Genomic DNA, 15866 nt, shown 5'->3' with positions numbered 1-15866 from the left:
TCACAGATGTGGCCCAAGTGGCGACCAGATCCATGGATCAAAAATCCATTGTCTGAGGTCCAGTGATCCACTTCAATGATGCATTAGTTTAGGAGTTTAGTCAGTCTAAATGTAAGTAAGTCTTAGTGAATCTTCCTTTATGAGAACATTTGTTAGTAGCATAAGTATATCTAAGCAGGCCTCAAATCTCAGATAATAGTGCAGGATTTGAAAATGAGGACAGTAATACCTACATATGGTAGGTATCTAGGAAACGCCAGCCTCTTTTCTGCTTCTTTTATCTAGCATATTAATAAGAGCATCTGCAAAGGGGTTCAATATTATAGTTCACCATGAGTGTTATTATTGCATACGAGTTTCTTGCTCTTTGAAGTTTGTTGTTTGGAACTACTTCAGTTCTGGATCTTTTTTGTTATATTGGCTCTCCTACCATTGCATATGTGCAAATAGTCAAACACCCTGGAAACGTCCCCTCTTTTAGAGGTGATGCCCCAGTGACCTCAGTAACAAAGCCCATTAACCCATACAGATCCTTTTGCACAGATCCCAGACTTCAGTGATATAGAAAAGGCAATGGGAAGAGTGTGATTTCTTCCCGAATGACCATCTCAGGTCTGGCAAATGGTCAGGAGCACAACTAAACCTCTTTTTTTTTTTTTTTTTTTTTTTGAGACAGAGTCTTGCTCTGTCCCCCAGGCTGGAGTTCAGTGGCGCGATCTTGGCTCACTGCAACCTCTACCTCCTGGGGTTCAAGCGATTCCCCTGCCTCAGCCTCCCAGGTAGCTGGGATTATGGGAGCCCGCCACCATGCCTGGCTAATTTTTGTATTTTTAGTAGAGACGGGGTTTCACTGTTTTGGCCAGGCTGGTCTCGAACTCCTGACCTCAGGTGATCCACCTGCCTTGGCCTCCCAAAGTGCTGAGATTACAGGCATGAGCTACCACTCCCAGCCAACTAAAACTCTTAAAAGTGACATAAGAGTATCAAAGAAAGTTCTGGAATGGAGCTTCCAGCCCAGGTCCCAGGCCAGCTTCCTATTTCCACATGCATCGCATGGTCTTTACTTGCTAGTGGGATTAGTGACTAGGGCCCACTGATTTTCTCTTTCACTTTCAACTGGTTTTAACTCATTTACCTTTGGAATCATTGGAATTGTTTTCTTATCTGGAGACCCTAAATCTCAGTGACAATAGAAGAATACAATGTATATAGACATTTCTAATTTCCCTTTATGTGTCCTTTACTATTTCTGCCAAGCAGTAAGCATTCAGACTAAGTTCACCCAAATCACAGTGGACTTGCTAATTAGATAACTGGTAATTATCCACAGCAGTAAGCCTTTCCTGAACTGCTGCCATATATCAGATACTGTAGTTTTCATTGACACTTCAAAGACATGGCTGTATCAGAGTTTACTGTGTTTCAATGTATCCTCACCTTGGTGAATATTCTAGTTCCTAGTGTATTGAAGAACCAGCTCTATCTATGAACTCTGGGATCTTGGTGAAGACTATTAACTTTAATGATTCTTAGTTCTCATGTATAAAACAGGAATCACCACACTTCTTTGGGTTTATGTTAGGAGCGAATAAAATAATGTATACGAGAGAGCTTTGAAAAGGATACAAATATGACTGTTACTCTTATTAGACAAGGAAGATCTGTCACATGCAAATGACAACTAGTTAAAAGAACTTATTGCCAACTACACTTACCCGTAAGCCAAGTCCACAGGCCACTCAGAGATCAATGGCAGTCATTTTTTAATATTTCAGAGGTGGCTAATAAACATGCAAACTTGATAAATGTTCTGATGAAGGAAGCACAATGCCCGGCACATAACTATTTGTGGAACTGAACATAATTGAGGCTTAAAGAATGAGTAGAAATTAGATAGGTCAACAATACTGTGGATGGACATTCCAAGCAGAGGGTATTGCATCAAAAGTACTTTGGGCATTGGAGAAATTTTAGGAAGTTTGGTGTGGCAAGGACATAACTCTATGAACTGGGAATTGATGAGAGATCAGGTTAAAGAAGTAGGCAAGGACCAGGTTGCAAAAGGTATTGTGTTCTGTGCTGGAGTCTGTTTCTCTTTCTGAAGGTAACGTAGGAAAGGTTTTAAACAAAAGAGAAATTTATTTATACTGGCCTTTTGACTACTCTGGGGTAAACATATGATGGATGTAGAGGCTAGGAGGAGCATATCATGGTGATCCAGGTGAGAGGCAGGTGGGTCTGAACTAAGTAATGGAAGTGGGGGATGGAGACTAGGAGACAGATTCAAAAGGAATTCATGAGGCAGAATTGCCAGAACTTTAGTGACTTAGGGTGTGTGTGTGTGTGTGTGTGTGTGTGTGTGTGTGTGTGTGTGTGTATAAAGGGGTTGGGATGACTTCTAGACTTCTGCTTTGGGTGGCTGATGGATAGAGCCATTAACAAGGATAAAGCAAATAGGAGAAAGGCCCTGAAGAGGATAAGTGATGTTAATAATTGTTTTAAGAAAACAGGGAAATATTTCACATGTTTTAGAAAGGTTTTCATGCAGTGCACTGAAGTTCTCCTTAGGTGTCATCTTCTTCCCTTGACCATGGCTTTCCTCAATGTCTGGTAGGTAAGACAAATGGGTGCATTTGGTTGGACTCCTTTCGAAGTGCAGAACAATGGATGAGGAGCTCAGACTTGTCTTTGTTACGTGTTAGTTTTATCTACATGTTGCTTCTGAACTCTTTCCAAGCATAGATTCTTTATTAAACTCATCACCCATTGTCCTGCTACACTGAATATATTGTGTGCATATGGTTGGTTTAGTAGAAAATTGTTATCGGAACAGCTTTTGGAATCATTTAAAAGATACTTGTGATTGTATTCTAAGCTTAGGCTGTTCCTACCCATCCATTTTCAGTTTTGAAGTCAGCCTCAGAATTGCTTCCTATCATTTTAGTTTTGAAATTTATTTTTGAAATATTATACTATAAGAAACATGGAATTATTTTACTTTCTGGAGAAATATCACTGGTTTTTGCACAATGAATATGAGTTTACTGAAGGCAAAGATTCTTTTTGTTTATTTCTGAGTCCTCAGCACACAGGATTTTCTGACACATACTAAATGCTTAGCAGATATTTGTGGAATATGGAAGGATTAAATGTAAATGATGGCTGTCCTTTTTAAAGAAGACGTTTTAGAGTTTCCTAGGTCAAACATATTTCATAATAGGCATAATCATAGGCAGGACCTTTGCCAATAATATTTGTAGAATATTAAATATGGAAAGAAAGCCATTGAAAATGACTTTATTTTTTGTTTTTTCCCCACCCTTCAAGGCAGAAGTATCAGCATTTTTTTTTTCTTTTGCCCCTTTTAAAGTCAGGCTTGGAGCTCCCTGGCCCCTTCATGGCTCATTTATAATGCATGGTCATTTGGATTTTTGGTTTTGTTGCTCACTCCAAAGCACTTCTTATCAATCACAGTATGAAGTTGATACACAGATTTCCATGTAGCATAAAAAATGTTTGCTAAAGGTCACTGAAAGTATGGCGATTATGACTCTACATTTTTTTTACTGGTATTTTAGCAAGATGATCCTATTTTTTCAATTAGTGAATTATATAACAACATTCACTCTCCCCTCCTACCCACACTAAACTTCAAGCAGGAACATATGCCAAATGTCCAAATTTTCCAGAACGTGCCATTACAGACATTACTTTAGCAGATCACTCTTCACCTACAGAACTCTACGACACCCGGCACGCAGCTGGGTGTTAGCCGTAGAATGTGGTGGCTCTGGGTTTTGTCTGCTCATTACCATGGCTCTATTTTTTTGTCTTCCGGTTCTTATGTGTACTCCTCTTTCAATCCTTGTGGTCCCACAGGGTCGTCAGAGTGAGGCCCCACCCTCCCCCCACAGACAGGAATGAGCCTGTGACCATGAATCTATGTGCACCACCCCGCAGCACCAGTGCTTAGTTTAGAGAAGGGCGCAATGATTCAAAGCCTTAGAGTCAATGGTGAGAGAATCCATCTGAGAAGGAAGCCAAGCAGGACAGGCTGATGACATCTTTGAAACCACTGAATCCAGCTGTGCTTCAGGTCCACAACGGAACTTCCCATTAAGTCAAACAACACAGTACCTTTATGTGTAGTCAAGTTTCAGTTGAATTCCTATAACTTGCAACCAAAAGAGTCCCAATGAATACAATATGTCATTTGAAAAGTTAAAATAATCATGATATTAACCAATCTGTCTTGAACCCCTTCCTTTCCTTAACATTTGGGGTTTTAACGTACAGTTTTTAAAATGCTGACAACTTAAATGACATATCTGAGTGTGAGACACACTTAGCCTAGAAGCTCATGTCAAACAATTATTTATTTTTTATGGTACAAATTAAAAGTGACAGATCTGAAGCTGTTAAGAAATACACAAAGTGCAGCTTTACTGACCATACAGATATTGCTCTAGATTAAGTACAGTTTTCTTTTTTTTTAAACATTAAGCAACCTGTGCAGATAAAATCAGCTTTGGTTTCAATGTCAGAGCAAGTAAGGAGCTTTTAAATATTCAGTTTGGCTTCTTGGTCACAAGTCTATCATGTCAACTTCTTGTCATGATGATTTTTCCAAAGCAACCCAGTCCTGTTTCCTGCCCTCCCTCCTGCTGCCTGCTCCGGGCATGGAGAAGCAGATCCCTTTGTGGTGCCTCATAAGTGACCCCGGTGACCAGTCTAGATCACAGCACATAGGACAAAAAAAAAAAAAAAATCACTTTCTTAACAACAAATAAACAAATGTGCCTCACATAATTTCAAGTTGAAGACAAGCAAATCACATGACAAAAAGCTCATTACAAAATGTTATTCAAACAGATTTTACAGTCAAACATTGAAATGAAAATCAATTTCCTTTATCTCAATTTTTTTTTAAGCTTGGTCATTAACTGGGTACAAGTAGAGTGCTGAGGTAAAACATTGATGAACAGTTTGTATTTCTTTTTTTTTTTCTTAAAATAGGAACAGTTTAGTATTGCGAGATTGTCAGCAACATTTAGCCATATCTATACAATGTGCATATACCTACAAATATTGAGCTTTGGTCCAGCGTAGAGAAACGAGCAAAGGCATTTTACGATTTCTTTTTGGTTATAGCTTGAGTTCTTTGATACGCCTCTACTTGTTTGGTTTTGTTTTTTTCCTAGCTCCTTTTGCTTTTTTGTTCTCTCTTTTGTGTTGTATGTGTATGTGTGTGTGCATCTGTGTGATGACAACATAAAGAAGCCAAAACCTTGCAAATGCAATTAAAAGTTTCAATTGTTCAAAATATTTTCTTGGTTGAAAAAGAAAGAAAATCTATAAACAAGTGTAAAATGTAATATCCACTGTCATTTTTTCATGAAGTAATGAAAATGCAGATAACAATAATTAAAAATTATGTGAGAAAAATACTGAAGCTTGAAATACAATCACATATGCCCAAAGTGGCTTTTATTTTTTGTGGGTGGCAACCTTAACCTTCAGTTCATGGAAACATAAAAGACACTTAAACGCTATTGGCATATGAAGTTGTTTACAAGTAGACATGAGAAATGTCATCATAAAATTAAGCATTAGGTGTGGTCCCAAAGACTTATGAGTTACACAGTATAATTTATATTCCTAAGAATCGGTTCAGGCACCTTTTTATGCCTTGTAGCAAAAAATTTATCTGTAAAAAATTAATATAAGAAGCATTACAACACCTTATAAATAATTTATAAAACAATACAAAAATTATAAAACTATAAAAAAATCACTGCACATGAATGGTGTTATGACTGTGGGATGAATATATTTCTTTTTTGTTCCACTCTGGAAGATTACTTTTATTTTATATTTTCCCTGTCCTAGTTAGACCCTCCCAATTATAGATCTCAGAACTGAGCAGGCCTTATGTAACCGCTGCCGGCATATATTTAAATATTTAGCATCCATCATATGTTATCTTGTTAACTTCTCTTTGCAGGGAGCTTTTCTTGATGGAATTTGGAGCAGGTCCTAGGAGAATCCAAAATCTGTTTTAATCAATAAAGTTTCGGGTTTCTGGGTTGTCCGTGTTTGTGCAGTTTTTGAGGTGGCGAAAGGGGCTCTGTGATGTTGGCATTGAAGATCAAGTTAGCTGTGGTCCAGTTAGCATTGACTGGTAAAATGGAAACACCTTTACGAGTGACTTGTTCCACTTCCAGGATTCCTTTTAGAGTTTCCTTGCTGGTAGTCTCTTGATTGCTGCATGAATCATTGGAGGGGACAATTATACTGTAGCATTTACACAAACAGCAAAGGAGCCAACAGAAGAAACTCAAACTCCCTGGGGAGAGGGAGTGTATTAGGGGAGGGAGATAGCATTTCTAATCAGTTGGGCAACTTGAGATTGGGTTTCTCTTTTTTCTTTCACAACTTACTTCTAGATAATACATTAGCATGATTATAAATTATGCATAAATATTTACATTTCAACAGCAAGCAAATTGACAGCTCTCTTTTGCCTGCTCCTTTAATGGAACACCGTCTGCCTGTACCTGGGTGAAAACACCAGTGGCAGCTGCCAAGTGCTCACCTGCACAGCCGTCCTCACATCCCAACATGTCCTTGCTTATTAGGTTATTGTGGCCCACAGATCTTTTAAGTTATTTTTTTTTAAAGGAAATAATCCTCTAGTTCTCATATTGTAGGCTATTCTGATGTGTTAGATAAGCCCCTTCTATATTTTTTTCTTTTGGTGAAAGCTTCTTCAAACTTCCTTTCCCCTGAAGAACCTGGCCCCCAATTCCAGTTGTTTAAATTTGCCCGCCACCTTTCTGCTCCATTTATATATCCCGAAGAGTAATTATTCCCCCTGAAAAAAGTCTGCCATCGCTATTGAAATGAAAGAAGTAGCAGAAAAGATGAGATTAACAGGATACACGATGGCCTTTAATGATCCAGTTGCTATCACTTTCTTTTTAGCCTGTATCTTTGTGTGTGTGTTTATGGGTGTGTGCATGCCATGTGTGTATTTGACTGAAATCTTGAGACATTTCTTTGGCTATCAGACTTCTGAGAGAAATTGCTTTGCACAGAAGCATAACATAGATGTAAGTATTGAACCAAATGTGCAGCTTATGTTTATATTACAAAATTAGTTTTGGTCAGCTCTCCATGTACGTGGCCAACAGACTGAGAAAAATCCCAAGCTCTGGTGTGGACAGTGAGCACAATTACAGCTTATGCCAGTGTTGACAGTTCATCGAGCAAAGCCCTAGTTATTTTGGAGTCTCTCCTGCATTTCACTAGGATCTGAGTGGAAAAGACACTGTTTCTCCCCACTTCTGTGGCCTTCCAGCAGACCCCAGGAGCCACGCGCGAGGGAGATGGAGAAATGGAGGAAAAGAGAGAAATGCCAGCTCCATTTTCTTTTCTCAAACCCACAAGTCATAGTGAGAAAAAAGCAACAAATGCTTTGGCACACGATCCAGGATGCCCTCCCGTGAAAAAGAAAGACAAAGAAAAAAGACCACCCTCCCCACCACCCCCACAAAAAAACCCAATAGTGAGCCTCACAGAATGGCTTCAACAATGGTACCCACCCCATGGGTGGAGACAATAGATGGGAAAGATGGGAGAAATCAGGCTTCCTGTTGTTCTGTTAGTACAAATGTAAAAATTCGTAACACAACTTTACGCGCGGAGAAGCGTAGACGAACGATCGCGTTGCAATGCCATGTTTCTGACTTTGGTTAATAGGTTTCATAGTGAATCAGCACTTAGTACCTGAAGGGGTGCAGTCCTTCCTCCAGGTGGCAGGCTTGTATTCGCTTTGAACAGATCAAAGTTTTTGTTCCTTCGTTGTTGGTTTTTGGTTTAGTTTTTTTTTTTTCTTTTTCCTTAAAATGTGTTCACATTTTCATAATATACAGAAAAAAGTACGTGGTTATTTGGTTTGCTTTAAGTCCATTAAAAAACTGGCTTTGGGGGAGACAGGTGGGGGAAGGGAACTATCCTACCACACACACCTTCAGTGTGGTGTATTCCTTGTTTAAAAATTTTCTAAAAATTTTCTTCTTTCCTTTTTGGAAAACCAACGGACATGTAGAAACCATTCTGTCCCTTGGTAGTTTTCTTAGTCATTTACTTACAAGGGTGATGACAACTGGGGCTATTTTTAAATTAAATTAAATTTTGTTGTTGTTGTTGTTGTGGAGTCCCAAGGGTGGAGTTTAGTTTCTGTGAATTTTGCTTCTGATTATGGGTGGGCATCTCTTTAGGAGTTTTCTTCCAGAGAGTCTGTTAAGGGCTCCAAAGGGACTGCCGTGGCCGGCTCGTGCTGTTTTAAGCGTTTAATTGTGTTCTTCAGGGCTTGCCTCTTATTGCAGAACCAAACTCTAACTACTTCTCGGTCATAGTTCAGCTTCTCAGCAATTTCGGTCATTTCCTGCCCAGAAGGGTGTGTGTTCTTCTCAAAGTGGGCATTGAGGATCTCAAGGGCCTGGGGTGTGAAGGAGGTGCGCCGCTTGCGCTTTTTGGATGGTTCACTCCCGATAAACTCGGTCAGGTTCTGCATACCTGCTCGATGGCGGGCCTCAGCCTCAGCCATCCACCGCTCAAGCACCGGCTTGATCTTCTGGGCACTTTTAGGGGTGATGTCCAGCTTTTCAAACCTGGCAGGATACAAAAGGCCAGGGTTCAGTTTGGCTGTCAGACTGCTAGCTATAGTGTTCTCTTGGGCTTCCTGTGGTAGGAAAAAGTGGCTTCTCAGGATGGTGTGTCTGGGGGGGAAAATTGAGAAAGAACAGTCTTACACTGAGTCCTCTGCCAGGGTGGGCCTCCTGCCTGCCTGCCTGACTGCCTGGCAGGGCGAATTTACTGCAGGTTAATAGCCAGCTGCAAGGTAGCCAGCCCTGCCCAAGCCAGCGCCCACCCTCCCAGCGTGCTCCATGCCAGACCATGCAAACCACACAGGCGCACAGACAGGGGTGATGAGAAGCAGAGACAGCAGGATGCATGAGCTATCATAACATATCATAGGCACGCAAACAACTCACAGGCCTTTTCCCTATAAACTCTGAGATCTAAGCATTTATTTGAATAGTACCAGCTCCATTTCTCAGTCCTCAGACTCCTGAAGGCAAAAATTAACGCTAGAAAGTGACATCAAAGATGACAGTTGTCACATTCTTTCATTTAAAATGATTCTTTACATGTTTTACATTTGGTTTTCTTTAAATTACCCCCATTGACTTGGTTATAAAAATGGTATTGCTATTATCATAGTCACTGATGGCCATTGGGACTTTTTTATGGCTCTCTTTTTATCTCTCTTTTGTGTCTCATTTTGACTTCTCTCTTTTTCTCTCCCTGGGAACAAACAATTCTCACCATATGTAAGTTAACAACATGCCCTTTTTCCAGGTAAAACATTACCCATTGCTACTTTCCTGTTCTGGCTCAAACAGCTGGACACATTGTAATTACTATAAAACACCCCACCTCTGGGTGTGCTAAGGCCACCTCCTGCCTTCCAAACACCATCCGGCGTAATGGTGTACTTTTGCACCAGGGCACCAAGCTGTGTTTAATGTGTGATATCTGCAAACTGTACTTGAATGATATCATTTTCTGTAAATGAGGTCTTCTATATATCAACTGCCATCAGCAATTCTTTGCTACATTGACTTTAAAAAATATGAAGCGTCTTGGACAAAATTATATAGAGTGTTTTAAGAAGTCGCCCTGGTACCAAACTCACACTCACTCTCAATGAAGTACAAAAAAAGTAGGAATTCCTTTTATTCATTTGTTTGTTTATTCTAAATCCAAATTCACAACTCTCCAGTATGACAGCTTTGGATACACAGAATTTTCCTCTTCCTTTTACAGTGTCCCATGCTGTTGAAAAACTTCTGACTACAGAGTTTATTTTATTTCAATGGTCTGTTCTCATAGAGCTAAACTGAGCCCATGTTACTCAGAATACGTTTTGTAAGGATGCTTGCAAAAGGACAGAAAAGGATAGGCTTTCTTTATGTGCCACAATCTTATTTTTGGCAGCACATTTTAGATCTCTTATAATGTGATAAGCAGCACAGACAGAACCAAATTTTAATGCAATTTCCATAGCATTCCCTTCCATGTAGAACTCAAGGGTTATTTGTTTATTTTTGAAAAACCCAGCTTCCAGTACTGGTCAAGGAGGGAAGGAGTACATTTGCTTTCAATACAGAGTGAACTGATCATTTAATGTTATTTAATAACTTGTCCTTTATGGCAAGCTCCTCAAAAGCTCTCATTGTTGTGCTAATTTGCCACATACCACATTTTGCCATCATTTGCCATAAAATCCCCAAAGCTTAAATATTTGATAGTGTGACAACAGGCTTTACAGTGTCAAGGCATGAGGGAACAGAGGTTGTGATAGGGCTGATCAGTGTATTGGTAATGCTTTTTTCTCTATGCCTCTGATAAGGAGGGATTTAAAGCAGCTCCTACGAGTCACTGCAGCTAATGAGGGACAAGCGATGCCTGAGTGTGCAGCCTCCAAAGCGGGTTCCTCACCACCCTTTGAATTCACTTAAATTATTCCAATATAAGATCTCGGTCTTTCTTTCTTTTCTTGGTAGATAGCTCCTAAAACGTTCTCACTGAAATACTGGAAGCTAGAGAAAGGCCCAAAAGTCAAGGCATCACACATGTTCTATTATACTAGGAATTCCCAAAGTCTCCACATTTCAGCCACAGCTTTTTTGACCTCTCTCTGGGGTAGACTTTAAAAATCAACATACTTTATTGGGAATGCTCAAGAAGTGCTAAGTGTATGACTTAAACATTAGCCAGCACTTATATCAATAAAAGAAAATCATGTTTTCGGACTAAAAATAAGCAAAACAGGAATTTAGCACCAATAGAAAATTGGCAACAACTTAAAAACCTGTGGCTGCCTTTATCCCAAGGCTGTCAAGATGAAACAAAATTAATGTTTCCCAACAGGGAGCAATGGTATTCATATCATGGATGCTGTTTGTTAGTGTTGACACTTCTGTACATGTTGTTTGGAATAACATATACAAGCCTTGAAACAAATTTCCCAGCAGTAGTATCCTTGTATAGACTGAATAAAGGTTATTTTCTACAGGGAGGTATCTTATAAGAAAAAACAGTAGGGGAGGCCATAGAAGTGAGAGGATCCTATGGTGCTTTTTGTATTTAACAACAATCAATGGGTTTTATGGAAAATCATTGAGCAAAATGTGAGCTGCAAGCTACTACCCCATACTGATGTTATTTATAACCTTAGTCTTAAACTGCAGGAAAAGTACACTTCCGTCCTTTGGGGAATACATTAAAAGTATAAAGAGCAGATAAAAAGACAGCATTTCATGGATCACCAAGAACAAAATCCACTTAAATGAGTTTAGAGTTGGTTTCTTGGCTTTTCCTGTTGGAGGAGGACTCATAAGGTATTGCCCAAGAGGAAAAAGCTCTTACCGAAGTGCCTTTGTTACCTCATGCATAAACATGGGATTAGTGCAACACACACATGCATGCACGGGGCCTGCTTCTGACCACTTAACCCGGATCAACTTGAACACAACCAAGGCCGGATTCTGTTATTCATTTATTTAATTTGGGGGAGATGAGCAAGGTTAGGCCAGATTCTCACTACCCTTTTCTGAGCCATTTAAAGCAGCCACCGCTTCTTTTCTTTTCTTTTTTATTTCTTATAAATGTGCTTTTAAAGCTGTCTCTGGGAAGGCAAGTTAAAACCTTCAAGGTCACAAGATAGTTAATTTTTTTTAAAAATGTGTGTTTTCTTGGAAAATCCTGATAGCCATCTCTGGGCAGAAATGGCAAAGGCGTTAACACAAATTAGGAATGGCAGCTTTACAACATTTGCTCAGAATACCTACGTGCAGACAAAGTCGGTGGCTCTCAGCTGCATAGGAGTGTGGGCCCAGGAGGAAGGCCCCTGACCCCGGGGTAGTGTATTTCCAATGAGACTGCCTTGGAAGTTCTTTGTGAGTTGACAGGAGTTATCAAGCCAGGACCCCCAAATTTGCTTCAGCAGCATTGTTTGCATCAAGATCACCAATCCCAACATATAGCTGCCCCCAAACTTTGTTCCCACTCTCTGCCCCTCCAGCTTTGCCCACCCGACGAAGAAAAGCTGAACCGCGAGGACAAATGAGGCCCAGGCCGGCTAGAAGAGGTGACAGCATGCAGGCGCGCGTTACCTGCAGATGGCCGACTGGCTGTACGCGGGGCCCTCTGTAGCACTGAGAGCCTGTCCCACCTGAGTCTGGGTCAGGCCAAGGGACAGGCGCCGGATTTTAAAAGCTTTGGCAAATTCTCGGATCTCCTCCAGATTAACCCCATCCACCTCACCCGCTGCCGTTTGAGGATCTGTGGAGATGTTTTTAAAAATAGGATCAATACGTCAACACACAGCCGAGCAATATCTGTTTATTACGGTTTATAAGAAAGTGGCTCTCTTTAACAGCAGAGCAGTGAGGAAACCAACCTCAGAGAATGTTCGCTTTGTCTCCCAGGTGAGACACCCAACACTCCATCCGCAACTCATTACACCTCCACAAATCATCCTTCGAGATGTTTCTGTCCCAGATAAAACCACAGCTTTTTCACACTGCCACTTCCCCAATGCCAGAGCATGTTCCTTAGGGCTTAACAAATAACAGCCAGCACTGGGAGGCACTTGCTATGGGGATGCGACTCCATTTTGCCCATAAGTATGTTCAAATATTGTGCAAAAATATAAAAAGGGAAAGGTTTCCATTTGAAATGTTTTAATTAGTATATTTAATGCTAAAAATTGCTCTTGAAGAAAATAGTATTTTGTATTTTTTCCTTCACCTGATCGCCAAAGCAGTCAGGCTAACAGCTAGGCTAACAGATGATAATGTTGCCTAATTTCTTACGTTCACATTAGTCCCTCAGAAGAGCATACTTATGAAACTGCGAGAATGATATTGTCTTTTTCCCCCCATAGCAGTTTACTGACACAGACGCCTTTGTCCCCTGAAAGGGCACATAATAAAAAATGCCTACCACAGGAAAGCTCCTTTGGTGCCTGATAACGCGGTCAATTTAGGACTTATCAAGGGAAATGACACAACAGCTGGAGAATGAAACTTTTCCCCCCCTGGCTACTGATCCCTGGATAAATGAAAGCATACACCAAGCTGGAGACAGCATGGGTTGGGGATGGTGGAAGATTTCAAAGTGCTACTCTATCCTGCCTGTAGCAAAGCCATTCTCCCTGTGAGCTGACTCTATTGTTCTTCACCTCATTCCTCGGACTTAGGTGAAAAGTTTTTCTCTTCCTTTTTCTGCACAATAGCCCATCAATTTCAGTAAATTTGAGTACTTGTCCAAGGACTGTGGCAGACTATATTACTCTTCTGGGCTGAGAACTATGGAAACTCTAGTTGTCGTGAAACAAAACAAAACAAAACAAAACCCACAAAACCAGAACATTTGCACGCCAAATGCCCATTTTCAAGGACTTTTAAATAAAGATGTTAATATCTGTGGGGAGCTTGGAGCTTCATGTACAGATTTTCTCATTACTGGGGAGGGATCTTCTCCAGCCTAAGGAAAATGGACTCTGTCAACAGAATCAGCAAAACAGGTATAGATTGTCTTTTATCTTCACATTAAAACAACAACGACAAAAGTCCTGTAGAATGTCATTACTCATAATTTTGTTGTAGAAAGATTGGAAAGTGGTACAACTACTGCAATCAGTCTAAGTATTTTTGAAAAGTAACTTCTGGGAGTCTGGAGAGGAGGGAGGGGCAATATCAGAAGCAGTTCCAGCCTCTATGGAGTTTACAGTCTATAGGGGGTTGGCATCCAATGCTAATGCATTAGAAACAATTAGAGAAAAGTATCAAGCAGAGTATAATCAAGAACTAATGGTATGACATCCACACCGGGTGTGCACAGACAGGAGAGAGGAGAGGAGGGAGGATTCATCTAGGTCTTCCCAATGGGCAGCTTTCAGAGAATGAAGGAGCCATATAGTCTGGTCAGTGGTGACAGCGTGCACACAGGCAGAAACGCAGGGAGGAGCAGGGCACCGTGGGGACCTGTAAGTTTGGTAGGGTGAAGCAGGAGTTCGTGCTAGGAGTAGTGAATATTTCAGTGTAGCACATTGAGAATCTATGAGCACGGGCGGGGCAGGGGTGGGCAGTGACTGTAAAACTGATTTGATTGTTAAGATGAATGGAAATCCTTTTTTTCTCCCAAAACTACTCCCAGAAGGCAGGCAACCCTTGGCTAATGAGATTTGTTCGGGTCGTCCCTAGTGGAGGCTGCGCTCTGGATTCCAAACCCCACGAGCACATCAGCCTGGAGCTGCTTCCGGGCTCGCTAAGGATTGTGGGAGCTCACTTCGGCAGTCGCAGTCTCCAGCCCTTTTTTCCTTTCCCCGTGAAAAAAATCCCTAGAGCAAAAGTTGCAAATGAGCAGTGTGCAAATAAAACCCGGCTTTCCTAGTGTTTACATAAAAAAAAATTACTTGCTAACATGTAAACATTTATTTCTAAAGGAAAATCTTCATTTCCCAAATTCTTCTGAAATGTTAGAAGATTTGGCTGCCCCGGATGTACATTTGCACTTGGTAATGTCCAGTGGGCTGGAACTGATTCTGGCTGCTCCTTCAGCTCCTCCTCATGTTCACACCACCCAGCCTCCAACCTGCTCCCTGCTCAGCCCGTTTTGTGACCCTGCGTTTAAAGCATGCGTTTCCAGTGAGGCTGATATTGATTCTGAGGGGGAGGCAGGAAAAGTCTTAGTACAATGGTGTGGTCCCCCAAAGGGCCATAGTACATCAACATGGCAGATGTGCAATATATCTGTGGTATTAAAATGTTATGGGGGGGCGGGGTGGGGAGGAAGGAGGGCAATTAAGATAAAAACAAAACACCTAAAAATGCTGCTTGCAGGGGGAGTGGGGTGATAATAAAATAATAGTTGAGAAACTCTGGTTTAGAGCAGAGAGTACAGAATGGTACAGTGAGAGAGGGGTCTGGCCTCTCTGAGAGAGGGAAGAAGGGTTTGGCAGTCTTGCAAGGGTGTGAGCATGGAGGTTTGAAACTGAAAAAATGGAAAGCCGGAGACGTTCCATGTAACAATATCACTTTTAGGACTGTGATTTTCTTAATTTGGCAGGTATAAGAGTCACTGCTTTGGGCCCAGGGATGTGCATTTTTAACAAGTAACACAAGCGATTCTGATGCAGGGGATCTGCTGACAACTACAGAAAGAAATCTTTCTTTGTGGCCCTGGCTTGACCAAGTCTGGGTGTGGTGCACTCTGTGTGCCATTGTCTTTACTGATCCTTTACCATTATTCAGCAGGCTTCACTACACAGAAAACTTGCTCTCTCACCTGTATAGGACTGACGGGCCAGACAGGTCTGTTGAGGAGGGGCTCCGGAGCAGGCATCCCACCCTGGCCCTTTCCTTACCCCACTGTCACTACTTATGGCAAGTGGCCAAGATCTGGGAATCAGCGGGCTGGGAAAGTAAAATTTTTGCCTTTGTTAGCCCCATCTCTAGATCAGCGAGATTCAGTTGGATTAACCAGTATGTGAGGGGCAGGTCTTTAATCTGGAAGGGTTTCCATGGTCTACTCCAGTCCCAAGGCCTGTGTTGCCACCAGACAGTGGCACAGGATTGGGCTGACATTTTATGTAAATGTGTCCTCTAATCTTTCTTCCCTTCCTCTGCCGTCTCTATTGTTTATGTGTCCTTACTGGTTCCTTGAGACTATCAACTAAATCCGTATGTGTGATCGTGCAGGCTGCTTTTTGTCAGATCACTGACAATAAC

At 41.2% G+C, this 15866-nt stretch overlaps 1 protein-coding gene and 1 long non-coding RNA gene across 6 annotated transcripts in view; one reads left to right on the top strand and one right to left on the bottom strand.

The window, feature by feature from the left end:
• Nucleotides 1–15866, top strand: part of LOC134758913 (uncharacterized) — a 115297-nt gene that overhangs the window by 92054 nt on the left and 7377 nt on the right. The window lies entirely within an intron of this gene.
• The window catches only part of POU6F2 (POU class 6 homeobox 2), a 496479-nt gene continuing 480758 nt past the window's right edge, over nucleotides 146–15866 (bottom strand). For all 3 annotated transcript variants that reach the window (XM_055347656.2, XM_063708481.1, XM_063708482.1), the window contains 2 exons: nucleotides 12246–12414; nucleotides 146–8783 (listed from right to left, as the gene is read on the bottom strand). In XM_055347656.2, the coding sequence (XP_055203631.1) occupies nucleotides 8279–8783; nucleotides 12246–12414 (674 nt within the window). In that variant the 3' untranslated portion in view covers nucleotides 146–8278. The remainder of the gene's footprint in view (nucleotides 8784–12245; nucleotides 12415–15866) is intronic.

Source organism: Gorilla gorilla, chromosome 6, assembly GCF_029281585.2.
Source record: "Gorilla gorilla gorilla isolate KB3781 chromosome 6, NHGRI_mGorGor1-v2.1_pri, whole genome shotgun sequence".
Taxonomy (NCBI): Eukaryota; Metazoa; Chordata; class Mammalia; order Primates; family Hominidae; genus Gorilla; species Gorilla gorilla.
The sequence above is the reverse complement of the archived record's forward strand: the minus strand, read 5'-3'. Positions and strand labels throughout refer to the sequence as shown.